Source organism: Tiliqua scincoides, chromosome 1, assembly GCF_035046505.1.
Source record: "Tiliqua scincoides isolate rTilSci1 chromosome 1, rTilSci1.hap2, whole genome shotgun sequence".
NCBI lineage: Eukaryota > Metazoa > Chordata > Lepidosauria > Squamata > Scincidae > Tiliqua > Tiliqua scincoides.
Window position 1 is genome coordinate 304,766,690 of NC_089821.1, and position 27,745 is coordinate 304,794,434.

General features: G+C 44.1%; 1 protein-coding gene across 1 annotated transcript; it reads right to left on the bottom strand.

Annotated features, from left to right (window-relative positions):
* Positions 1-8,505: 8,505 nt before the first annotated feature.
* LOC136652611 (cell division cycle-associated protein 4-like) lies at positions 8,506-22,124 on the bottom strand. Its single transcript, XM_066629544.1, has 3 exons — positions 22,048-22,124; positions 15,172-15,255; positions 8,506-11,909 (listed from the first exon to the last, which is right to left on the bottom strand). Exons 2-3 carry the CDS (start codon positions 15,208-15,210, stop codon positions 11,160-11,162), a joined length of 789 nt encoding a protein of 262 aa, XP_066485641.1. The 5' UTR covers positions 15,211-15,255; positions 22,048-22,124; the 3' UTR covers positions 8,506-11,159.
* Positions 22,125-27,745: the final 5,621 nt, after the last annotated feature.

A 27,745-nucleotide genomic window follows, 5' to 3' on the forward strand; every position in this document is an offset into this window, starting at 1 on the left:
AGACTGCCTTATGCCATGCACACTGCATGCTTTCATGTAGGGTCCTCGCAATAAATAAATGGAATGGGATTTATCTGCCCTTCCTACTGCCTCCTGAACTAGTCTGCCTAGTTCACATTTTTGTTCAATCAACAAGCTACTTGGGCTAAGTGGTACATTCAGAATGGTGATATTCACTCATCAGGCATTCCAGCTCAAAGCGTCACTCGGCACACTTTTTTGGGGCTAAGGTCTTCCAATTTGAAGTCCAAAGACTTCTGAGGAAACAAAGATGAATGAAAGTGGCAGCATAATAAGTTATTGTCCCAGTTATCCTCTTTTGTAACAGTTCCACTCACTGCAACTAGGGCAGTGTTTCTCAAACTGTGTGTCAGGGCCTACCTAGTGAGCCAATTTTAGATGGGTCCCCATTCATTTCAGTATTTTATTTTTAATAGATTATACTTGATGCTACCATGGTACATGACTTCATTTGGGGAAATGTTACAGAGCTATACTTTTAACAGGCTATTGTGTATATTCTTTTAACAAAGGTAGTCAATGGGGCTTACTCCTGGGTAAATGTGGGTAGGATTGCAGCACAGGATTGCTAAAATTTCCTGCTTGATGATGTCACTTCCAGTCATGACATCACTTCCGGTGAGTTCTGACAGATTCTCATTCTAAAAAGTGGGTCCTAGTGCTAAAAGTTTGAGAACCACCAAACTAGGGGATATCTGAATATTGGTTACTTGGGGGAAGGGGGGATTCACTCATATATCTCATCCTTGTGACCCACACATGCAGGGGCTTTACTGAGCTCTTCACCTTGTCTGACTCCCCCAACCATTGGAGACAACTGTGAGATTAGTCCGTTACACAGTTTGGGTTATGTGCAGTGGTGTAGCTAAGGGATGGTGGGTGCATCGTCCCAGATACCATGCCTTAAGGGGATGCCAACTCACACTTCCTATGATGGACTCTCATAATCATCAGATGACCACCATCATCATCATCAGATGGTGAAAAAGACCTTCTGAGGACCCAGGAGGCTGCATGGAGCTCCCCCGCCCCACCTCATAAGGATTCCTGGAGGCCTTCGAAAGGTACTTCTGGTTTTCATGAAGCCTTAGAAAGGGAAGGCACTTCTGAGGCAAGGGGTGTGGGATGGAGGCAGGAGAGCACAAAAGGGAAGGAGAAAGGCAAGATGATGAAGATAGGAGCAGTGAGAGGAGAGTGGAAAGTGGGACAAGGGAACAATGGGGTCCTTGAGAGCCAGGAGGAAGATGAACAACAAAGGAGTGTGGAACAGCGGAAAGTGAGAAGTGAAATATGGAAGAAGATAAGGGGTGGATAGGAAGATAGCCCGGGGTGGGGTGAAGGTTTTGGAGAAGCAGAGAGAAAGAACAAGGGAGGCACAAGGGGAACCTGGAAGGGGCTCAAGGTGGATATACAGGGAAGGTGGTGTCCAGGCAAAGAAACCATATGCCTGCCAGTGACTCATGATCGATAATTGAAGGGAAGATCAGGGGGAGATGGGCATTCTATTGACCTATGTTGCCTAGCCCCAGACAGGGAGCAAACCTGACTGCTTCTGAAGGCACCCCCCTCTTTGCCTAACCCTCACCCCCCAAATAAACAAAGGAGCAGATTCGCCTGGTGTAAACTGAATTTTTGAGGCCATGCGGGGAGAAGCGGTGTTAACATGTGTTGTGCCCCCAGATTCTGAATGCCTTAGTTATGCCACTGCTGTTGTATTTGGTTCAGAGTTGCTTGAATGTCCTTTTAGTTCAACTCTTTTGCAGTACACCACAAGGCACATAACACTAAGGACATGATTTAAGGGTATGAGCTGGTGGAGGCACTCTGCACAGGCTCCCAAGTGTCGCAAATGTGCTGAGCCAGCGCAGAGGCCAGTGCTGGTTTGCCAGTGCTGAATCCAGCCCCTGCTGCAGCCGAATGAGGTAAGTGCACTGGGCTGCACAGGGGGTGGAAGAGGGTGTTCTGGGGGTGGGGAAAGGGGCATTTTTCAGTAGGGGAAGGGTGGAACGGGAGGCGGATCAGGTCTAGGAGGGGAGGGGATTGGCAGCAACAGCATGTGCTGTAACCTAACCCCCACTTCTGGGCCTTGGAACCCTACATGGCCTGCTCAGATTTGTGCCAGTGAAATAGCTGGTGCAGATCCACATGGCCCCATAGGGCAGGCTGGGGTATTACATGGGGCTTGCCTCTTAAAAGCACAATCCTGTCTATTCAGTGCAGTTTTTATAGGATTGCAGCCTAAAGTTCTTTCCCAGGCCAACAATTGTGAGAATATATCAGCATATACCTTCTGAATATATCAGAATATACCTTCTGCAGCTGCTTGTTACCATGTACTAGACCCTATAACTGTGCCAGAACAGCTGTCAAAAGGTAAACATCAGGAGCACCCATAGGAGCAGAACATCTGCTAATCTTTTGCTTTTCAGAAGCATTGCTCCACAGTTATTTCTCAGATTAATTATCAGTTAATCTGGGATATTTACATGTGACTAAGTACTTTCTTCAAAAACAGGGACTAGTTGGTTTTTAGGTTATAACAACAAACACACAACAAACCGTAGCTCAGTAGTGGAGGACCTGCTCTGCATGCAGCAGGTCTCACATTCAATCTTTAGTATCTCCAGATAGGGTTGAAAAGACCCCTCTCTGAAACTCTGAAGAGCAAGTGAATTATCTAAGTGATCCAAGGTTCTGACTCCGAGTAGGAGAACATGGAGAACCAATGAAATATGCAAAACTTCTCTTCAGGTTTAAGTGCTAAAGTCCAGGAGAAACATTCTGCTGAATGTGCAGACTGGCAAGGCACACTGTTATGGAGAGCAGTTTAGAAGATCTACAGTTTTAATCAATATACTCTAATTAGCAAGCCAGTTTCTTTTGCATTAAAAATACCAGTGCGTTTAAAAAAATGGTATGGGAAAAAAAATAACATTTCACAAGTAATGTACAAATGCGTAATCACACACACATACACCCCAGCAACTTCAGTGGCCATTCCCCTGCCTGTCTTGTACTTGCCTTCCTTGTACACTTGTGCAATCAAATGACACTGGCACCAAGGGCTACACCAGGCAAACAGGCATGGGTGCTTTTGAAATTATCTGCAGAAAGCAATTTGAGTCAATAATTAAACAATGCTGTGACTCACCAGAGTAAGTCCCTGCTAAGCAACAGCCATTCTGTACTCGCATGAAACTGCAAGATGAACTTTTTCTACTCAAAGTCAAAAAGAAAAGGAAAATAGATTCTTAAGGACCAGTTGATACAAGCAGCAGAATTCAAGTAGTAAAAGTTATTTTTGGGCTGTGCCACTTCAGGCAACTCTATGTGTTGAAATGTCCTCCTCCAATTTTTTTCTACTTATAGGGAGAGTTGTTTTTTTTCATTTTGCAGGCATGGGATCATTCAAACACACAACATCCCTTCTACATTCTGAACAGCCCACCTTCAGCATCCAGAAAACAGATTACCACTCAGAGCGCAATCGTAACCTGTGCTGGAATAGGCAGGCCGACTGACCTGCGCTGTATTCAGTGCCGGTTTGGTATGGCCCGGGGTGCAATGCGGAGTATGGGGATTTCAGTCCCTTACCCTGCGCAACACTCCAGGCAGCTCTTTGGGGTTAGTCAGAATCTGCACCCATGATTTCGCGGGCGTAAATCCAAGCAGCCCGAGTAATACCACTCAGGACAGGGATGGGGCTAGGGCTGGCCCCATCCTGGACCAGATCTGCTCCCCACCCCGATCCACCCACTGGACTACCCTCCTTCTGCTCAGAAACGCCCTCTCCCCATCCCTGTTTCTCCCTCCCTATGCCTTCTCGCACCCACTGTGCATGTCTGCCGGCCCCAGCTCACGCTGTCCTGGTGCCACTTTGGCTCTGCTGGCCCAGCCTGCTCCTGAGTAGCTGCAAACATGCTTTATGGCATGTTCACAACACTGGAGAGCTGGCACAAGGGACTGAACTACCTTAACCCTGACTTCCCATCATTCAGTGGAAGTTAAGAATGGAGCTGCATATGTGATTAGAATTCTGGGACAATCAGAGCTGCTGCTAACACATACAGACCCAGCACTTCATGCATCAATTGAATGCATGGAGGTCAGCATACACAGATGTGATCCTATTCCTCATCAATGTGCTCCCTCAATGAGTGGATATGAAGGTGAGAACAAGAACCAGATACAATCCTGGCCCCACTTTTGGACTGGATCTGCCCCCATTCCACTCTCTGCCACCACAAAATGCCCTTCCTGCCTCCAGCCTGCCCTTCCAAGCCCCTGTGCTGCTTGATGCTTTTCTTATATCTGCCAGCAACAGGGGGGTCTGGATGCAGCACCGGCGGGACGGCACAGGTCTTTCCACTGGTGCTGCGTGCACTAGTTGCACAGCACATTTGTAACACTCAAGGCTGGCACCATGACCACTGCACCCATGGAAGACTTGTACAGGATTGCGCTGTCAGTCGTGAAGCTCACTGGGTGATCTTGGGCAGTTGCCATATCTCAGCTTGACCCACCTCACCAGCTTGCTATGAGGATAAACTGTGTGCTGACCTAAACTCCTCAGGAAAAGGGTTGCATAGACATGAAGACACAAACTAGCCCAGCCAAAATTAAGCATTTTAAGATGTTTTGATGCCAGTAGGAGAGAATCACACATCTGACTCCCCCACAGAAAGCAATGACTGGCCTGTACCCTATTCATATGATTAGCTTTTCAATTCACGTCCTCACTTAGTATTGTATGCTGTTAAGCAGCTGTAGCACCGAAGCACAAGTTTCTTTGCTGCTTTAACCCACAGCTTTGGCTAACCCCCATGGTGCCAGCAGATGAATGCAATTTGCTTTTTGCTTTGTTTTGAATCTCATACCCAGTACTGTATATCTAGCTTGCACTAAACACTCTGCTCACAAGAGCAGCTGTTACAGAAGCATGTATTTTGCACATACATCTTTTAAAAAAATAAGCAAGCAAAATGAGCAACACACAGCCTGCCGGTACAGGAACAACTGTTAGTCGAATGCCAAAAGATATTTGGTTCATGACAGAGAAGACAGTCCCTTTTTGGCATTTCTGGCCCAGCCTCACCTACATGATACTGCTAGTGGTCTCCAGGTCACAGCAGTGCTCTGATCCCTGCGCTGTATGCTGGGGTCATAACACATGAATGGGGCAAGGCTGTTTAGGAAACGTTCATGAACCCCCTTTGAACTGTGTTGGGGAGAACATGCTGCTAGTTAGAGAATGACTCTTGCATCACTCTCTGCTTTCCTCCACAACATTTGCTGCATGGACTTCAAACGCTGGTGGGAGCTTTGAAAGTGGGCCTTCTGTTTCAGCTTCTCTGGGACAGAGCTGGACACAGGGTCATATTGCAAAGCTTCACAAAAAGGCAATCAAACAATGAAGACACAGCTTGAAGTGTCACAAGGGGCTGTTGCCCAACTCAAATCTACAGAGGCTTACACAGAAAGGTGTAAAGGAAAAAAAACCCCACTGTTGTTCAGTGTTGCAGTGTGCAATAATCAGGTACCATCTTAGAAAAGACATTCCCTCTTAAAGGAAATTGTAAGATGCTGCCAGCCACCCCATTTATGTGTATGGACTTTCATTTTTAAACATTTCCGAGCCAAAATGATAGGGGTTTTTCTGCACAGAACTCCCTCCTATATAATTTAAGATCTGCCCCCTCTCTAGAGGTTTTCTAGCAAGGGGCGAAAACTTTTCCAGCAAGCATTTTCATTGTCCTGTAGTTCAAATGGATGGTGGGGTATTGTTTGGGCTTAAGTTTTTACTGCAGCTGTATGTGATTTTTTCTTGATACTGATTGTGAGTTAATAAGTGTTTTCACATTGCTGTCTCTTGTTGGTGACTCTCGCTGATAGTTTTATGCCACTGCTTTTGTTTTATATTGTGTGTTGCGGGAGCATTTTTGGTGCTGTTTTTTAAATCTGGTATTTTGCATTAATTTCATATTATATCGTATTAATGTTTACCTTTTATAATTTTAAGGGTTTTGTGAGGCTTCTTGTACCTGTTTTGTGTGCTGCTTTCTGGTGCAAAGGCAGGATATAAACAAATAAATGGCAAAACACTGGCAGCCCAATCCTATGCATGTCTACTCAGAAATAAGTCCCATTACAGTCAATAGGGCTTACTCCCAGGAAAGTGCGGATAGGATTGGGCTGTAAACCTCCAATGACTAAAAAAAAAATCATCAGACTTGGCATATTAGCCATGATGGCTAAATTGCTGAAATATGATCTTCAAGATGACAAAACATGCTGAAGTACCCAGGGATGGGCACTCGACTTGTGAATCCACGAAAAAGCCTGTTTTTTAACCACTCGAGTCACAGATGTCGCTGATCCTGACTTGCATCTTGGGACTCTAAAAACAAGTCGGGACTTAAAATGACTCAAGTACTAACATTAGTCCCTATCTTGAGAGTGTGTTTGTGTGTGTGTATCCACTACTTCTGCTTCATGCACCTTGTAGGAGATCCATCAATTGGCACTCAGACTGATGGCAGCAGCAGGCATGGTTGGAGGGGAGATTTTGATTCCATGAGCCAGAGCTGGGTAGTTGAGGAAGGATTTTTTTTTTTTTTTGGTTGGATGAGTCTGGGGGGAAGGGCCAGAAGCCAGGGGCAGCCAGGACACAGGGAGAGAGGACTATCTTTAAGACATAGGACAAAACTGCTCAATTTGTTTTCTGCATGAGGGAAAAGAGGAATCGTGATGTGACCTGGGGGGGAAGTCGCTGGGGTTTGTATGGAACCACTTGCTTTTCTGTACTGCTAAACTTGAACAACAGAGAGCACAGCTTTTGTTGACATAAACGGAGGAAAAAGACTTCAACACATTGCTGATTGGAGTGTAGATGAGATGGGAACATCAGGGGAGAGTTAAATGAGAACTCCTACATACAGATACACACACCCACTACCACCTCCCATTTTTCTGTGAAGTCATGCTCAGGGAAGGCTTTGAGTCATGACTCAATTTGTTTCTTGAAATGACTCGTTTGAAATATTTTGCAAGTCAAGTCACAACAGCTTCTATGACCCACAACTGAAGTTGAGCCATGGGGTTACTGACTCAGGACTCTACTCGCAACTCAGGCTGAGTGACTTGAGCCCATCTCTGGAAGCATCTAAAAGAATTTATGCTCTATTTGTTAGATATGAATGTTTTAAGATAGACATTTATGGAAACTCTTCATTCGTCTGAATAGTTAAATCTGAAGAAAATTGACTAGATATTGTGGCTCTGATCACAAGCTTTCTGAAGTCTGTTTATGAAACACACCACTGAAGGATGAAAAGGAATGACAAATGAAGATAACTCAAAGGAAGGAGCAGCATAATCTTTAACCTGACTGGCTTATTTAGAACCAACAAAGAGGACTTCATTACAAGGTGGTAGCAGGTGAGTTTTAAAATGGCACACGTTAAAGAGCTTTCATACTGCTGGCTTGGCATGTATGCAAAACCTTTTTTACAAATGTCCAATGAGATATCCCAACTGGTTACCTTAACAGAGGCATTTCTCATGCATTCAGGATATGGAGGCTCTAAAGATTTGCAGGAATGGCTGGTTTTCACTTTCACCCTAAACCAATTTAATGTGGCTTGAACCATATTTTTTCAAATGCGAAACAGCAAATACTCAGGATCAAACACATTTCATTTACATGACTGGTCCTCTATGGTTGATTTTTCTTCTGTAACTAGCACATACAGGTATTATTAAGATCAGGTTGAGGAAAAAAATGTTAGAGCCTTTTCTCCAATGATCTTGATCATCCCACCGCTGTTTATAGATGACAAATCAATTATGTTATTGGGGTAATGTGTCATTTGTCTATTTGTAGTGGTGTTTAATTCACTTTTCAGTGTAAATGCACTGAAGAAATCTGAAGCCTCACTGCCAATAAGGGTTAAAAGTGTAAGATGTTGCCTAGCTGTGGATACCTAGTACCCTTGCACATACCCATGTAGGAGCCAGAGTCTGAAAGTAAAGAATAAAAGGAACAAAAGAATAGGTTAGTTTAGTAGGGGAGTAAAAGACTTTCTGGAAACACTGTTTTAGCGCTACACAGGTCCAAAAGAGGTGATTTGAACCATTTGCTCTTGGGCCCATTATTAGAGAGTAACTGAAGAATTTGGATTGCAATCCTAGAATCTTACTTAAGCCCCGTTGAACTCAGTAGGGCTTACTTCTGAGTAGAGAAGTCTTATATAACCTTGCTAGAGCAAAAATAGTTTCCTAGCTTCTAAAGCAGACTTAACCAATACACAGCCCTTGACGATTATGATGGTGCCATGCATGGGGCTGTGAAATTAAGCACCAAATGGACCACAGTGAAAGGCTGGTATGCAGACTATGGATGCCAACTCCAGAGCAAGTCTTCTACATCACAGTGCAGCTGATGTTTGACTGTCATATTTGAAATAAAACAAGGACAACTGTAACAGACTTTGGATCATCAATTTGATAAGAGAACTACATTAACAGAAAGGCAAGGTAGTAAGTTTCTAGCAAACATACTTGGAACTTATCATGGATAAAAGCTAGAATAGGTGCAAATTGTTTAGCAGACTTAAATTCTAGCAAATGCTCCCCTGAAGCCAGGATGCAATTTTACTAGAAATGACACAGCAATTCACTGACTACTTACACTTGTAAAATCAAGTCATTTACTACAGCCCAATCCTAAATGAACTTGCTCAGGAGTAGTTTAAATCAGTTAAATGACATTTACATGCCAATCAGCACACCTAAGATCACATGTCCAGAAGTAAGTTCTGCTGATTGCTAGCTTGTCTTTAAAGAATTTGTCCCATAAAATGCCATGTTAATCACAAAAGTTATATCAAGATATAACAAACATCTATTATAAAGCAAGGAAGTAACTTCATATTCAACTTTTAATATAAAAAACATTAATCATTTTCAAAAGCATTAAAAAGGTCCTCTTAAAAACTGTATGGTCTGGCACAAAACTGACTTACAGAAAAGAGCCAAAACTGGAAAACAGTGTCATTTTCAAACCAGTTGCTTCAAAAGCACTTAAATTATTAAGGCCACAATCATGAAACCACTTCCTTGTAAGTAGCCCTTTGAATTCTAGGAAGGGCTAGTTAGGCTAAGTGATTTCAGGTTGCACCCTAAACTAAGACAGACATTTAACTATACATACACAAGACAAGAATCCTTATGCTTTCAAGAGATATTTTGGCTGTACATGATGGGTATGCTGCCCTAAGGTACAGAAACTTCCTTTGCACAACAGGGATCCTGCAGCATTGTTGTCCCTCTGCTGGAAGATGAGACAGCCAACATTTTTGTAACTGGTATTCAAGTAAAGCATTAAAACCCAGAATGAATTTTGCAAAGCAACTTTTTCAATTTTCATCATTGCAAATTGATGTGAAGTAGCAAGAACTGCTTGTCAGATGACAGAAATACTTCTTAGCAGTTAATGAGAGCATTAAGCTTTTAAAGAGTACTCAGTGCTCTTTTCGTTTTCCCACCATGCAGTTACATTTCCTGCATTACCAGTTTATCAAGGTAAAAAGTGGGCAACTTTTTTGTAAGTGTTGTCACATTTGACGCACCCTTTCACCAGAAACTGCTTTTAGAAGTTAAAACAATCTGCTTCCTTTAATACTAACCTGCTACTATATCTCCTGTTCACCAGGATTCGGGCAGATGCACCTTCACGTTAGTGGAACACATCCGAGTGTGAAGAACACTCTTGAAAGGCCTCTGTCACAGTACTGTAGTAATTAGTGCAAGGTTGGGTCCCCCCCACCCCCAAATACTTAAGTATGGACAGTAGACTTCAGCCAAACAATTCACTTGATGACATATACATATAAATACTTATAAATAAAATCCACATAATTTATGCTTGACGGTAACAAATAGACATGGCTTGAACTGAAGCGTAAAGGCATCAAGAGCTTCTGTAGCTTGGAAGAGCCCTTCTGCCGGTGTATATATCCAAGCTGTACCAAGAGTAACATGTAACAGTGTCTATTCTTTTGTACTCTTAAGACAGAATGCTGACAAATGCTCCTGCCTTGAAGCTGTATATTTACAATATGTAAGGAAGGCCTGTGATAAGGAAAAATTCCTTCTTCAAAGTGATTAAAAAAATACAACTGCAAATATTTCAGGATACTAAATAAGCAGTTGATGGAAGATTTGTAGCAAAAATATATCCTCAGAAAATAGCTGAAAAATTCTCAACACTGATAAAACACATTTAAAAACTATAATTATATTTAAAAACAGAAAATAAGAATGACAGAAAAATTAGCTAGGATACTGGGAGCCACTGCTTAGGGCTCTTTAGAGCTCTGTGGTAAATAATTGCAAAGGACAAGTCACTGAAGTATTTACTTGGAATTAAGGGGAAGGAAAGCAAGCTTTTGGTCCTCAAACCAAATTATTGCAAGGTTGTCTCACTGAAGTCAACCAGTAACAAATACAAGAGGCTACTGAAGAGTTCGCACCATAAACAGAATCAAGTTGGGTTTGGCCTTTAGCAGACAACTTTATAGCCACCCTTTGTATGTCAAGAACTGAAGACTCTGTGGCACTTGGACCTTGGAGGGGGAGATGAGATTGTCAATAGAGAAGGAATGCTGCTACACCATTTAAATACCCCTTCTAAAGCTAGAAGGGATTAGCAAAATAATCTAGTTTTGTAACTACTGGGCCCCCAAGGGGTGGATGAGAATGTATGGGTACAATACAAAGCAGTACATGATTAACCAAACACATCCAGGGTCCTTTGATATGTCAAATATCAAAACAAAGCAGTTTTATGACATGGCAAAGGATGGAGCAACAATGTTCTAGGGGAAAAAAAAAAGGAAATCTGCAGGGCACAAGCTAGCTCTTAAGTGTGCCTAGAATACCCCTCAAAATTGTGGCCTTGAAAATACATACAGTTCAGACACTACAAATTGCAGGTTAACATTATACATTAACACAACATTGCAAAATGAAATGCCTTTTTTTGGAAGATCATGTGCAGCTTTCAGAGAACAAAATATTTGGAAGTTTTACTATCCAAGATCTGGCTGTGCCAAAGAACGTCTCATTCACCCTTTGTCTCAGGATTCAACCAGAATCTCCACAAAATGATCAAGCTCATTAAGGTCAGGTTTACAGTTAGAATTAGAATTTGAGGCTGCTTGAGGAAAGGTTTCTAGTGCATCACAGTGTCCCATTTTTGTACTGCCCATCATTCCTGTTAATACTGTATCAAGATTGTAATAGGAACTGTCAACTTCTGAAAACAGATCTTCAACAGAGTCAGGGGTTTTTGTTTCTAGGGTTTCAAATATTTGATCTAATGATTTATGGAAGTTTCCTCTGTTTTCTGGAGGGCTCTCCATTTCCCACATGCTATTCTGCAGGTTTCGGGGACCTTGCAGTGGAGCAGGTCTTAAGATTTCTGAGCTCTCTTGTGAGTGAGTGTCCTCAAAGTCCTTTGAGAAGCCATTGTAACCATTAACAAGCTTTTCTTCAGCTTGCTCCTTGGAGGAACGGCAGAGGATATCTGTTGAAACAAGACGGTCCAGAGAGGTTGGTCCCGTACTCTGTGCATTTATCATCTGCCAAGTTCCGTCTTGGGTCATTTCTTCTTGGATCTGTCGTACCGTATTGGCTATAAGCACTGAGCGATAGAGATTGGGTTCAACAAGCATGTGGCATAGTTGAAGTTTAACCAGAGACATGTCTAGCAGTGACTGGCGCTGAAGGTTGTAAGAAGGAATAGCTTTAAAGCCAGCTAAAGTTCCTTCTATATCCTCTTCTCCATCAATACATTTCCTCTTCAATCCACGAACAAACATTGTGTCCTGTTAAAAGCAACAGAATAAGAGGCTATTGGATAACAAATTCATGGTCTAAGATAGTGTTTCTCAAACTGTGGGTCGGGACCGACGAGGTGGGTCGCGCGCCAATTTTAGATGGGTCCCCATTCATTTAAATATTTTATTTTTAATATATTAGACTTGATGCTACCATGGTATGTGACTGCATTTGGGGAAATGTTACAGAGCTGTACTTTTAACAGGCGACTATGGATATGCTTTTAACAATGATAATAAATGGGACTTACTCCTGGGTAAGACTGCAGCCTAGGATTGTTAAAAATTTTCCTGCTTCATGGTGTCACTTCCAGGCATGACATCACTTCTGGTGGGTCCTGACAGATTCTCATTCTAAAGTGTCCTGGTGCTAAAAGCTTGAGAACCACTGGTCTAAGAGGTTTTGGAATTTCAATCAAAGCAACTTGGTTACAACAAAATTAAGATTAACAGGTCATTGGTTTAGGCCAGCGGTTCTCAAAGTCTCAGGGAGTTTGAGCCACTGTAAGTCTTGGTTGGGGGTGGGGGGAAGGCAGCGATTCGATCTCCCGGATCACGTGGGTGTAGAGGGAGCTTTCCCTAGCAAGACTTACCTGTTGCCATGGTCTGGGGAGCCCCACAGGGGGCTGTGCAGGGATCCCCGCAGTTTGGAAATAGTGAAAAAACGCGATTGTGATCTACTTCCAGTTTCACTTTCACAACCGGGAAGTGGGTTGCAATTGTGTTTTTCAATGTTTACAAGCTGCGGGAAGCCCTGCAAGGCCCCCTGCGGGGCTGCCCGAACCTTAAGGGTGCAGGTTCCAAGGCAATGCGATGCCCCAGTTTGAGAACCACTGGTTTAGGGCTTACCCTACAAGTAGAATACTAGTGACGTTGCCACAAGCAAGAAGTAATTCAATTTTGGTTAGTGCTTTAAGACTGTTGTATTTAAATAAATCGCTATTACAGGGGGCCCACGTTATCCTCGGGTTCAGCATCCAGTATTCACAGGTGCTGAACACCTCCCAACCTCCAAGCCTGATCGTAGCTGCTTTTTATCATAAAACTGAACTTGCTTTTTTTATTTTCAGGCATTCTGAGGTCTGCTTCAGGCAGTCACATGTGGCATCTGTGGGCGTCAGAAAGCCTCCAGGCCTGACTGGAGCCCAGATCCTGTAGGGTTTGGAAGCGGGGGGGGGGGGGGGAACCACTGGTATGAATACCCACGGTTTTCCATATCTGCAGGGGTTCCATGAACTGAACCCCCATGGAAAATGGGGGCCCCCTGTATATGTATACGTTTTTGCTTTTATTATTGCATTTTTAATATTGTTTGATGGGATATTAATCCATAAATTTAAAAAATAACAGAGGATTACAAATGAGTGACTTTCCACAAGCTAATCCTTTTGAAGATGCTCGCTATAAAACTTTGAATCCGATGACTTTCAAATACAATGTTTGAACAAACCTAACACTTGGTCAATACAGAATAGCTACTATCTTAATGGGCTTAGCTTTTGCACAGCCACTTCTTTCCAGGGCAATTGCCCTGGGACCAGTGAATCTGTTCTGAATTATTTAATGACAACGTGCATTCAGACATCATGGCACCAGCCAAGAGCATCTTTGCATTAGAGAGGCTAACAGCCTGATTTGGTGATCCATCTTTAGAGTAAGGAAAGAGCTTCTGGTTTACTAGATCATGGTATCAGCAACCAAGACAGCTGTATTATCCGAGGCTTAAAAACTAAGGAGCCTCAATGACCTCCCCATAAAGAGTTATTTAAATAATGGGTGCCACTCCTGAGAGTCCTGGGCCATACAGCTCAACTTCACAGTGCGATGGGCTTTAGAACAGGGTTTCATATACCTGGAACAAAGAAAACAGTATACTCTGAGTTATCTTGGACACAAGCCACTTAAAAGATTTACAGGCAAGAAACAGCACCTTCAATTTGGCCAGAATAGGTAGTGGCTAGATAATTCTTTCCTATTAAAGTCTGTGCCTAGCTGACCATCTTAAGCTGATGGAAGATTCTATCCTGGCCTTGTGTCAAGCCTCTTTAAGTGTTTTGCTGCATGGCTACCTCAAAGCAGCAAACTACCACAAAGAGAACCACTCCAATCATTGTTCTACCACACAGCTATTCTAATCAATTTCATGGATGAGACACAAGTGTCTACATATAAAACATGGATTTGGGGAAATCTATTCAATGAAAGGCTGTTTAAGTGTGTTAATACACTTGCATACACCAAAATCAATACAGGTACCCCTGCAGTACAATCTGTTCCAAAGACTCATAATGACTGTTCCAAATATCAGTTCCAAAGACTGTTCCAAATATCATAATGTAGACACAACAGCACACTGATTTTTGGCAATTCATTACAAGACCTTGGAAGCCATTCAATCTCAAATGACCTCTCCTACACAGAGCTGCAAATCCTAACCTGCTCCCTCACTGCCAAACATATTACAAATTTTTCTATGTTCCCGCTCCTGCAACAGACCCAGCCACCCTCATCTTGCCCAGCTGCTGTTTTACTGGAAAGTTTCTGTGGGTTCACCAAGACCCTGTTTTATATGCTCCAATTCCTTCCGTCAGGTACATTGGAACTGAGCAAACTATGGGTTGCTCAAACCAGGAAAACAGGGAGGAAACTAGTATGCCCAGTCATGTCTATACTTATTTTGTTGTAGTTATCTTTACTTTAAATAAGTTCAGTAACTTTAAAACAATGGTTTCTACACAATTGCACAAGCTGTTCTGTGGGCCTTTGACTAAGAAGTAGTTGAATAAATAAGAGCCAACCCATTACTCCTGAGTGAGCTGCACCACAGTGAACAAAGCCACCCACTGCTTTTTTCTCAATGTCAACTTCATGTTGCAATTCTATTTATGACAATGGTGGACAGAGTTCTGACCACCCATCTTCACTTGCTAAATGTATGGTGCCAGTCTATTCCGGTTCTTTAATAATCTCACAAACATTACTGCTATTCCTCACCAGTAATGCTCTTTCTTTTCTATGTGCAGGAAAACAAAAAAATGCAGCATCACTCCTGAAGAGTATTGTATAGAACAAAAGAGGATCTAGGACAAGTAGGAGAACCCACAGGTGAGCTATGATGGAAGCAAGGCACGATTCCAAACAGAGAAACACATTTTTTTTTTCTCCTGGTGTCTTGAACTCCTGTGTCCCAACATGTTTTGATGATGATTAACATACAAATGGTAGGCCATATAACTTGCAAGCTACTTACCAACAATTGCGTTTGATGGAGTGCTTCCTCTTCCCCCATATTACAGAACAAGATTCCATACAGCAAGTTTCTAGCACCACCTACCTAAAAGCAGCATGTAAGAAATAAATGTCTTCAATCATTTAAAAAAATTACATTCTTAGCACAACATGTATAGGAAACATTTTAAGGAAATGTACTCTCCCTCCCCATATACATTCCTCTTATTTTAAGAAATAAAGTGAAGTGACAGTAAAGTATGGAGAAAAACCTTTAAGATACTTGAAAATAATACTTTTACTCTCAGGAAAGTGTGGTTAGGATTGCAGCCCTAGTAAGTTTATGGCAGGACATGGTTTTAATCGAAGTTTCCCCATTCAAAGTTCAGTCTCTTAGACTGCAATCCTAGTATGAAGTTACCAGAGGGTAAGTTCCATTGATCTTATTTCTGAGCAGCCATGCATAGGATTGCACTATTAATCAATATACTAATGTTTGACCTGAAAGCACTTAATAGTTCGGCAGATTCTAAGTAGCAACTTGACAGTGACAACTGGAAGTGGCCTTGAAAACTTAAATGAACTATCTAGCTGAATTTGCCTTGCAAGGGAACAGTAGGAGTCAGCAGCTAGCACAGAAGCAGCATTAATATGCAAGACAAAACAGCACCTCAAACACCAAGGAGTTAAGGCAGACTAGGAACTGCAGAACTATCTTGTTCTAATCTAAACAAGAGGCAATGTCCTTTTGACTTTATTCTTAGGGTGCTGCTTGCATCTCCACAGAGCTGAGAACTTTTCTTTCCAATAGTACAAACTCCAACAATGGAGCACCAAGAGACACACAGATCAAATCTATTAACTGTTAGATGACAGTTGATAGATCAATGACTTCTTAAGAATTTGTATATAATGAATTGAAAATAGGATATTTTGGCTTTGAACACAGCTGTTAGAATGTAAGAACAAATGTTAACAATAAGAAGTTGCATGTAAGCTACTAATTAGAACTCTGCTACATTGAACCAAAAGGACTATGTAGTGCTAGGGTGCATAAACTGAAGGGCATGTGCCCAAGGAGGCACATAAGGGGATTCACGGATTATACAAGGACCTTCTAGAGGGAAGAAAAAAATGGCCTCAATACACATTTTTCAACTAGACAAGGTAGTTAGAGGTAGCCTATCTTCGAACGCTATTTGCAAGGGAGTGGCAACAGAGTACAGGTATCTTCTTGCCTTGTGTGCTCCCAGAGACATCTAGTGGGCCATGGTAAGAGACAGGAAGCTGAACCAACTGGGCCCTTGGCCTGATCCATCATGGCTATCCTTACTTTCTTATGACAATTTAACAATTTTGAATTTGGCCCTGACTACTGATAGCCAACAAAGCCAATAAGATATTTTCTTATCGGCCACAATATTTATTCTTTTCAGCCTTCTCACTGATTCTCTTGCTAGATTTTTAAGGTCTTCAAATATGAAGTAACAAATGGTTGTTTCTATGGTTCAAATTTAATATTTTTGGAAGTTCCCAGGGATGGGCACTCGTAACTTGCAGACTCAACTTGAGTTGTGAAAACACACTTTTTCTGAGATTCATGGGAACTCGAGTCACATGCACCACTGACTTGCGATTTGGGGCTCCAATAGGAAGAGTCATAACTTGCATAACAAGTCACAAAGATTTGTCATTTTGGGCCTGTGTGTATGTGCAACCTCCTGATTTTAAAAGGGAATCAAATTGCTGGTGGAAAAGGTCATCACAGGTTACAAGTCATGAGAAATGGGCTACGTCAGAATGCCAGAGGCCAGGGAGGGCACCAGGATGCAGTTCTTATGTCTTGTGTTCTTCCTGGGGCATTTAGTGAGTCACTGGGAGATACAAGAAGCTGGACTAGATGGGCCTATGGCCTGATCTAGTGGGGCTGTTCTTATGACTTGACATTGTGTGTGTGTACACTTGCTTACTATTTTTTTTTCACTTCCATGTCACCCTGAAAGACCTTGTGGGCAATCCAAAAGCCAGCACCCAAACTAGTACATGGTATAGACTTGGTCGGAGGACAATAGGTGGACTCCAGGAAGTGGGGGCTGGGAGGTGGAGGGGAGAAGGGAGGCTGCACAAGGTTGGGGGGGAGGAATTAGAAGAAGGCAGCAGCAGCCATGACACAGTGGGTGGTGGTGGTGGAGCAGGCTCTCTTGTCCATCTCAGAAGGAACAGACAATTAACTGAGGGAGGGGAGGAGAACCTCTGATCTGATGCAACATTCTGCTTGCAACAGTTTCTTCAAGGAAACCCATGTGTGAAAAGGCAGCAGCCTTTTCACACAACTAATATTCAGAGATATACGGCCTCTGAACACAGAGGTACTGTTCAGCCAACCTGGCTCATAGCTCTAAAAAAGGATTTGGCAAATGCATGGAGGAGCAATTAAAGTAGTGGCTGTTATCACATCTCATGGCTGTAAATTCCTTACATTATGTATTATGTGAAGAAATGCTTCCTTTTATCTGTCCTGAATCTACTGCCATTTAATTTCAGCTAGTGCCCCTAATTTCTAGTTGTATTTCCAGGACTCGTACTCCATACTCAAGTCTATTTGAGAGACTTTAAGGTACTTTCAGATCAAAAAAGGGGACCAAAATAGAGACCTTATAAAACCCTACCACTAAGCTAGTAAAGGTGAAACCAAAAAACTTTTTTTAAAAGCCCTTTCAATGTATATTAATACCTCAAGTTCAATTTTTAGCTTATCTTAACTTGAACTCACCTTTTAAGTTCATCTATTAATGTGGGCATATTAAACAACCAAAAATAAGGTGTTTTTAAAAAAAATTTGACGCTGGGTGGGGTATGGCTAATTTTTATTTACAGTTAAAATACAGAAATATAAATTTACACCTATACTCATCTATTGTTTATTAATGCACTTGTGGAACTATGTTCAGAAATTTTGCCTACGTTCTGAACATGCACACCTTTTGGGCAGGGGGTGGATGGCCCAGGAGGCAGATTGGGCGAGGGAGGGAGGTGCGACTGGCTGCAGAAGAACCAGACATGGCTTAGGTGAGATGCCAACACATTTAAGTGCTGCACATTTTTGAGAAAGTGCAAGGTGAACTTTAGCAGCTCCTTCCATGTCAAGCAAGAAGCAGCGAATCTGAAGAAGTTGCAGGCTGACCCAGGGAAGTAACACCTAGTGCAATGGTGCCCAAACTGTGCACTGTGGTGAACTCACAGGGGCACCTACTCTCCCAGGTTCCACCATCTTGGCTGGGTTGAGATTGTATGGGTTGAGATGGCTGGCAGCCATCTCGTCCTCCCTTAGCATGGCAGCAACCTGTGAAAGACTTCCTGACACTAAGGATACTGTGATCAGGTTAAGTTTGGGAACAGTTTGCCTAATGGTTAGCATGCCCACTCCTTTCCTGAGCCCCACTCTCACCCAGTTTGGAGATGTAGCTAAATGGGGAAAAGGGTTATATGAGAAAAGGGGTAGTTTTTCAAGTGGGTGCTCCTCTTTTTAGCAGGGGGAGAGTAACTGGCCCACCTCACCTCAGTAGTGTCTTTTCTAGTGGCTATCTGCTAGTGTTCTTTTTGCATTTTTTAAGATTGTGAGCCCTTTTGGGACAGGGAGCCATTAGTTATTTGATTTTTTTCTCTGTAAACCGTTTTGTGAACTTTTAGTTGAAAAGCAGTATATAAATATAAGTATATTGCAGTATATAAATATACTGCAATAATAATAATAATAATAAACTTGTGAAGCCTATGAAGGAGAGGTTTTTAAAATAATTATAGTGAGAAAAGTATACAGAGCTTTATCGATTGTAGTGACTGAAAGGATTAAAACAATGACAGAATAGGATGCTGGGAAGAGTGATGTACAACTGATAAAAATAGGGAATGGAAATTTTTGAAGAAATTAAGGTAACATGATGGAAGGCAGCTCTGGCATGTGTGTGAGATTGGCAAATTGTACAGGAGACTAAGAAATTACTACATTATGGATTATGCAAGGATGGTACAGTCGCTGAGGTGATGTGGCAACAGCTGACCAAGCTTGAAAGCCATTTGAAATCCTTAGAAGCCACTATAGATAAGCACAAGTCTTCCATAGGGCCGCTAGGGCAACTAGATACCTAAAATTTATTCTCAGTTGGCATCCTTCAGTCTCGGAAGACTATGGTATTACACTCTGAATAGTGGTTCCGGAACAGTGTCCTTTCCAGTGCACGAAGCCTGGGTAAGGTAGATATGGAGGATAGACTATTACCCATGCAGCAAATCCCCCCTCTCCACGTTGCTGAAATGGTCCAATGGAAAGGCAGAAGCCAGTACAGTTGGTTCCAGCGGCGTCGCAGGAGTTGCCAGAACGTGACTGTGTTCAGCCATGAACTGCCTTAGGGACCCCGGCTCAGGATTTTGCCTCGAGGGTGACTCTTAAAGCCTCTTCCATAACTGGATGTAGCCACAAGGCAGTGGAGGTTTGGGATCAGTTTTCCTTCTCTCAGATGAGCTGCCTACCCAGACTAACGAGTCCCATCTACCCGGTGGCTGTTTAGTCGCCTCTTACGACAAGTACAGCCAAACTGAGGGCCTATTCTTATCCCCAGCCCCCAGGAGAAATAAATAAAATTTTTTCTAAGTCTGCATAAAGATGACAAGCAGGACAATATGCTGAGGGGAACTCAGTAAAATTTCTTTTAGGATCAAGTATAGAGGCAGTGTTTGGAAAGGCTATAGTTTGGGACATTTTAGATGAGGGGGAAAACAGCTGACAATGGAAACACGACAGAGAGGTATAAAGCTATGCGGTGTTGTGAATAAGACGAATCCCCTTCTTGTTAGTACTAAAACTGAGAACTGGTGGGCAATAAATGCAGAAGACACCAGGAATTCCTTTACTCAATTAATATATGTAATCTATGTCCTCATAAAGCAGATAGCCACTGCTTTAGATGACTTTAAAAGGGAACTAGACAAATTCATGGCTACTACCAACAAAAGCTAAATGGAATTTCCATGTTCTGGGACAGTATGTCTTTTGATAACTTGCTGGGGGGGGCAACAGCAGGGAAGGGCTATCACTTTCAGGTTTTGCCTTGAGCTTCCCAGAAGAATCCAAATTCAAGGATGCTGGATTAGATGGACCACAGATTTGACCCAGCAGGATTCCTCTTACATTCATATGAATTGGTTTCTCCTGATTCAGGAGAGTTTGTGCCCTCCAGAGGCAAGGAGAATCAGCTGGGAAGACTCCACTTGAAATGTCACCTTCTATTACCTACTATTAAGTTTCAGTCCTGTATTTGCAATACTGGGATTATAGTGACCCACCTTACAGGGATATAGTTGCAAGTTGTCTGAATAACTGAGATGAGCTATATAAAACGTGCTATTATTAAATTTAGCACTATCAGTCTATATACTTTCAGATGTCACCACAGCCAACTAAATTTAATATGGCAATCTTAACTACACTTACAATTAGCCTGTAAATTGTTCTATGAAGGGAATAGCACACTGCATGTACACTAAATGGAGACCAGAATAACTGGCAGTGAAGAAGAGGTCAGACAGATAAGTATATATACTTATATAGCAGGGGTGGCCATACCTGTTTAATGTAACAGCCACATATGATAATCTTAAGATATTTGAGGGCCACAATAGAGATGTTTGAGACCCACAATATTTATGGAGCAGTTAAATTCTTAAATATCAAAAGGGACCTCAGGCAATATATTTCTTAGAGCCACACATTATATGCGTGGCTGAAACTGAAAAAAACTGAAACTGGGTTCATAAGTGATCTATATGCCATGCCAATTACTAGGGGAAATTGGAAAATGTGACATTTTAATTGGGGGGGTATGAAGAATATACGACAGGTTAGCATTCCAGACAAATTTCTTCTGCAAACCAGGCAAGGGGGATTGGATAGTTTAAAAAAAATGTTTCAAAAACTTTTCATGGCCCACTGAAAATAAACTTGCAAACCCACTAGTGCAGTGTTTCTCAAACTGTGGGTCAGGATCCACTAGGTGGGTCGCGAGTCAATTTCAGGTGGGTCCCCATTCACTCCTGGGGCATCATTTTGCACTGAGCCTCGGGTTATACTTTCAAAAGGTGAGGAGGGACTATGTAAACCACGCTGAGCTCCTTGGAGGAAAAGTAATATAAAAATATAAGTGTATTGGGGGAGGGGAATTGAAAGGGGATGATGAAAAAGGCTGTGCGTGGCACAGGGGGGCATTTATCTAATGCTTCCCGGGCAACCTTGGACCAGTCTCTCTCTCTCAGCCTTGCCTACCTCGCAGGGTTGTTGTGAGGACAAAAGGAGGGGAGGAACCCATCTTGGAATTAGGGTGGTATAGAAATATGTGTCTACCAAGTGCATAAGGTGGGGGTTGAACATGATGAAAAAGGCTGTGCATGGCGCGGGGGGGGGGCGTTTATCTGAAGCCTCCTGAGCGACCTTGGGCCCCCTCCCTCTCCCAGCCGTGCCTACCTCGCAGGGCTGTTGTGAGGACAAAGGAGGGGAGGACCTGAGCTCTTAGGCGGAAAGGTGGCATAAAAACATAAGTGTATGTAAGTGTGTAGGCGGGGGGGAACATGGCGGGGCAAAGGGGTGCGTGGCGTGGGGGGCATGTGCCTGCCTGGAGGGGGAGGCGGGGAGGGAGTGCTGGGGGGCCGGGAGGGGCGGCGCGGGGGGCAAGAGTCTCGCCTCCCCCTCCTGCTCCGCCGCCGCCATTTTAGAGCCGTGGCTCGCTGACCTGCTGTGGCGCCAGCTCCCTCCCTGGCCAAGCCCCGCTCCCCCCCTGGGCCCCGGGCCAACGGCTCCCCCCTCCACGTGGCGGCCCCCACCGGCGCCGCGTTGCGCCCCACTTACCGGACAGCCGGGCGCGCCCGCCTCGGCGATCTCCGCGCCTGAGAGAAAGTGGGCGGAGCCAACGGTTCGCGAAGCCCCGCCCCTCCGGCCCTATTGTCAAACCCCCACAAAGGGAACAAGCGCGCGCTCCCCTCTCCCTTTCCCGCCTCGCGATTGGGCCACAGAGGAGGTCCCGCCCCTCCCTTCACCGCCTCGGTTTCCCATTGGGCGAGCGGAAAAGGGAGCAGCTGTTCCCCGAGCTACCGATTGGTCCAATGGTTGCTATGGCGATCGGTCCCGCCTTCTTTCTTTCTCGCTCTCACTCACTCCATCCTCCCGCAGCTCATTCTTTCTGCAACCCGCCCGCGTTGCCATGGAGCGCGCAGTCCCGCCCCTCGGCTGTGATTGGCTGGAAGGAGACAGGCGAAGTTTCAAACGCCTGCCAAACCCTGGCAGGGATTCAGGGCAAGAAGCTCTGCAGGAGGCCTGGGAGGGGGAGGGGAAGAGCCCCGCTGGAGAGGGAGGGGAGAACAAATTACTTAGTGCTTACTTAATTAATTGCCCCATTAAAAACTAATTGCTCTAATTAATTAATTGGTTAATAGCACCTTTAATTAATTAATTTATAGGGGTTAATTTATAGTGGGGCAAGTAATTAATTGCACGTTCATTTAATTCATTAATTGAATCACCAATTAAAATCATATTTTGTTTAAAATTTAAAAAAAGTTCCTGTCCATCATGTCAACCGCTAGAAGCCTCTTTGAATTAAAAAAAAGCTCTTAAGGCCCCCCCTCCTAAAATGTTTCCAGAGAGGGATCTGTTCTTAATTCAAGGGGGAGGGAATTCCACAGAGGAGGAGCCACCACAAAAGGCCCTATTCCTAACCATGCCTGAAAAAATTATGCATTGTGCAAAGTCCATGTATACCCAACGGAAGTCAATAGGGTGTGCATTTCCTCATGTATTGGATGTAATGACAAGCCCATGAACAGCCTCTGCTTCCCACTGCATGTAGAGACAGTGGGGTGCAAGATCATTAAATCCTTAATTCAAGTTTCATCTACCTGTTCTTGTTAAATTTCTACCCAACGTTGCATATAAGCACCAGGGATCAAATGTGTACACCTGTGGGTTGGGCAGAAATGGGTTATGAAGGGCCTTCTGCAGAAAGAGTTTGTAATGTGTGAAAAGGTCTTCAGAGGTTAAGCAACCTGGAAAGAAATGGGTGCAAACCTGAGACTGCAATCCTATTCATGTTTACCTGAGAGTAAGTGCCATTGACTATAATGGTACTTACTACTGAGTATACTATACAGAGGATTGGGCTCATAATCTGTGTAAGACGTATAAGGGGATTCTGCAACAGTGCTCCTGCATGACTCTGGAAGGGAGGGAGCAAGCCATACCATGAACAGGAAGGAATTTCATAAGAGAGATGCCAGCCACCACTGAGAGGGCCCTCCACATTCCCTCTGTTAGGGAATGGGTAGACTCACATGAAGGAGGTGGTCTTTCAACAGGGATGTGTGGTGTGGGTGGAGCAAGTGAGGCAGAACCTCCCCATTGTAGTCCATGGTAAAGCACTGCAGCTGCCCTGCCTGCTTACACCCAAGGAGACTCTTCTTAAACCAACTTTCTCAGGTGTAAGGAGAGCGACCTCAGGTGCAAGCAGACAGGGCAGCTGTGGTGCTTTTCCATGGATTAGGATGGGGTGGTTCTGCCTCACCATCACCACACATCCCTGTCTTTCAAGTACCTTTGCCCCAAACTATTTAAGACTAACCAGCACCTTGAATTGCACTGGCCAGTGCAGCCCGAACAACAATAGCCTTAATAGTTAACACCACTCAGCACTCTAGCGGTTCCATTTTGCATCCCCAGAAGCTTCAAGAGGGTCTTCAATGGAAGCCCCACATAAAGCACATTGCAGCCATCCCAATGAGAATTGGCTAAGGTGGATAACTGAAGCCAGCCTGACTGAGGGCCCAATCCTATCCAACATCCCAGCACTGATGCAGGTGCAATGCAGCTCCAATGTAAGGGTACAAACATTCCCTTATCATGAGGAGGCCTCCATGACTGCTCCCCACCACCACAGGGTGCAGTGCACACCGCATTGGCATGGCTGCACCTGGGCTGGGAAGTTGGATAGGATTGGGCCCTGAGACAGAAACAGGCACAATTGCACCAGGTGAAGCTGCACAAAAGCATCTTGGGACAGCTGTCACCTGGACATCCAGGCACAAGGTTAGAGGTCTGGAGAATCCCCAAACTGTAAACTTGATCCCTCTCCAAAGCAGGGCTCTCCAAACTTTTTGACCAGAGGGCCGCATCAAATATCTGGTGCAGTGTTGAGGGCTGGGGGGAAAAAAATTAAATATAAAATTTAAATAAATAAATTAGAAATGGAACTTAGATGAATGAATTGGCTCATTCATTCAACCTCTCTGGCTCTCAGCACAGCTCTGGTTGTGTTCAGTTGAGTGGGCCACAAACTTTCAGGGGACAAGAGGCTGGCTGCGGGCCAGCTAGAGGCTTGTTGTGGGCCGCATCTGGCCCCCGGGCCAGGGTTTGGAGACCCCTGCCTCAAAGGAATGCAACATCCTCCAGAGTAGGCTGAAACACCATTTTCCAAACCAGTGGATCTCCTAAGTTCAATTTAAATGTGTTTGTCCACATCTAGCCCTTCATCCAATGTTCAGTGTGCATAGGACCATAGCTGTGCAGTCAGATCCAGTGCACATTTATTCAGAAGGACCCAATCCTATCCAACTTTCCAGCACCGGTGCAGCCCTGAGCTAAGGGAACAAATGTTTCCTTATGATGAGGAGCCCTCTGTGACTGCCCCCCCCATGCAGTGCATGCCTCATTGCCATGCGGCACTGGAAAACTGGATAGGATTGGGCCCTAAGTCCCTGATGTCCAGTGCGACTTCCTAGTAAGTGTGTTATGGATGGCAGGCTCTGCTGCAATCCTACAGACACTGACCTGGGAAAACGTCTCACTGAAAACCGTGAGGCTTAGTAAGCCTGGTTTACTTCTGAGGATATGTAACATTGTGCTAGTACAGAGGTCTCCAAACTTTTTGGCCAGAGGGCTGCATGAAATATCTGGCGCAGTGCTGAGGGCCGGAAAAAAATTTAAATATAAAATTTAAATAAATAAATTAGAGATGGAACTTAGATGAATGAATAAATGAATGAGTGGGCTCATTCATCCAGCCTCTCCAACCCTCAGAGCACCCTCCAGATGCAATTGGAGCACAGCTCTGGTCATGTTCAGTCCAGTGGGCCAGAGGCTTTCAGGGCACAAGAGGCTGGCAGTGGGCCGGATAGAGGCTCGCTTCAGGCCGCATCTGGCCCCCGGGCCGGGGTTTGGAAACCCCTGTGCTAGTAGACTCCTATGTACTGGGATAGCCTACAAATGTTCTGTGGGGCTACTCTGATGTCTTGCAAAGAAGAGGCGATCCTTTGAGTCAGGCACTTTTGGCAAATATTATCCAGCCAATTCTGCTGCCTGAAGTATTTGTTTTTTGTCTGCTTTCCAGCTTGGCTAGCCTGTTCTTGCACCTCTTCCAGTTCCTGGACTGCTTCTTGTGCTGAGCAGGGCTGAACACCTTGGGTGCTGCTATGGTGCTGGCTGCCTCTTCCTGTGATCAAGAGAGGGGGAAAGGGGAAGAAGGCAGATTTGCTCCAGGCGACAAGGGAGAGGAGCGAGATGCAGCAGGAGGCAGCAGCAATCGCAGCTCCTGGCTTGCAGCTTTCAGCAACAACAAGGATTTTCAGGGCAGGGAGAGGGGGAAGGGAAGGGAAGGGAAGGCTGGAAACTGGAAAGAAAAAGGAATTATAACAGAAGCCAAAGAAACAGCCAAGGATGTTTGAGCTGTGGGGAAAGAAACACAAGAAAGAAGGTATAATAAAGAGAAATTATTTAGTTGACAAACCAAGGTTGGATTTCACGACTGCACATGGTAACTGGTGACTACACTATTGGTGTAATCATATACAGGTGTGCGCCACTTAACAACGGGGATACGTTCTCCGATTCCCGTTGTTATGCAGTTAGGTCATTATGTGAAAATTCAGTCCAATCTATTGCCTTGTTGGGTAAACAGATACTCCCTGCCAGACACTAACTAGTTGCACAGGCTACTGGAGATAGATTGCCTCTTCTTTCCATTAAGAGTGTAAACAGACACTTCTGCTGCAGGCTACGGGAGACACGATTGCCTCATTAAGAGCAACTTCATTGTGCTTTGACAACCGTCATATATGTGGTCTGTCATTAAGCAAACCGTTGTTAAGTGGCGGAGGCCTGTACTTTTGAAAATTCCTTCTGAGTAGCATAGGGTATAATGTAAGCATTCAGGCGCTGGTTGAACTTCATCCTGACCGCACTTGAAGCACCAACTCCCCCCAATGCTGGTGCAGCTGCATTCTGACACCAGCATGGTCCCATGCCGTTGAACCTCCACCACTGATACAACTCTGGCTGGTGTTAAGCCCCCAGATGGAGTAGAGATGAAGGCAGTGTCTCAACTAGCCATCCTTCCTTTTAATCACCAAACCTCAGAAGGTTCCAAACAATACTTTATTGCAGATCAAATGCTGTAGAGGTTGATTGTTCATTTGAAACAAGTAAAAGATTATTGAAAGAAAAAGGGAAGAAAGAGAATGGAAGACAAACAGTCGAATTGAACACTTGAGATCAAAGACAACATTCAAAAGAAAATTAAACCAAGGTCTGACCAAACTTCCGTATCTTGTAAGTTCAATTAGAATCCAAACAACTCCTGACACCAGAGTGGAAAGACACCTCAGGGATGGCACCAGACTTTTCCGTGACCTGATGGGAATCTTGCTCCAAATCTAGCAGGTTGGCTCCATTTTAGAGAGACCCTAAGCCCCTAAGCACTGTTGGGCTAGTTTAAACTTATGAGACCCCCACATTTTCCCCACTGCCAAATCAGGTGGATATTCATGACCTCCTGCAGTGTTTCTGAGGTTCTTTACCTGCTAAGGCAGGGGTGTCCAAAGTTTTTGGCAGGAGGGCCACGTTGTCTCTCTGACACTGTGTCGGGGGCAGGGCAAAAAAAAGAATTAATTTACATTTCAAATTTGAATAAATTTACATAAGTTTACACAAATGAATATATTAAAGATGAACTTATATGAATGAATGAATGAAGGTCTTGCAATAGCTCATAGCCTATAAAAGGCCTTGCACAAAGCAAGGCCAGCCTTTCCTTTGCTGCCACTGCTGCCTCACAGACGTGAAACAGCAAGCAATGGAGGGAACCCTCATCCCACAGCTCATGTGAGAGGTCAAACAGTCACCCTCATGCTGAGAGCAGTTGTGTTGGGCCAGTGTGGGCTCCAACAAATCTCCGGAGGGCCAGAGGCTCATTGGAGATGGGGGGCTCCCTGAGGGCCGCATTGAGAGGTCTCGAGGGCCACAAGTGGCCCCAGGGCCAGGGTTTGGCCACCCCTGTGCTAAGGTGTTCTTTACCACCAGTGATGACTGAGCCGCTTTGAGGCCTGTCTACCCCCTTCTCTTTTGCATGTGCCTTGGGTGTGCCATGCACACTACAGAAGCAGTGGCTTGGTTTTGGTGTTGCTCTTTCCTCTGGCTTGCCTTGAACTTGCTTTGTATGATCCCCATCCTAGGTCTTTGTAAAGTGGGCTCCCAGCCTTCTGGGCTTGCTCCCACTATTGCT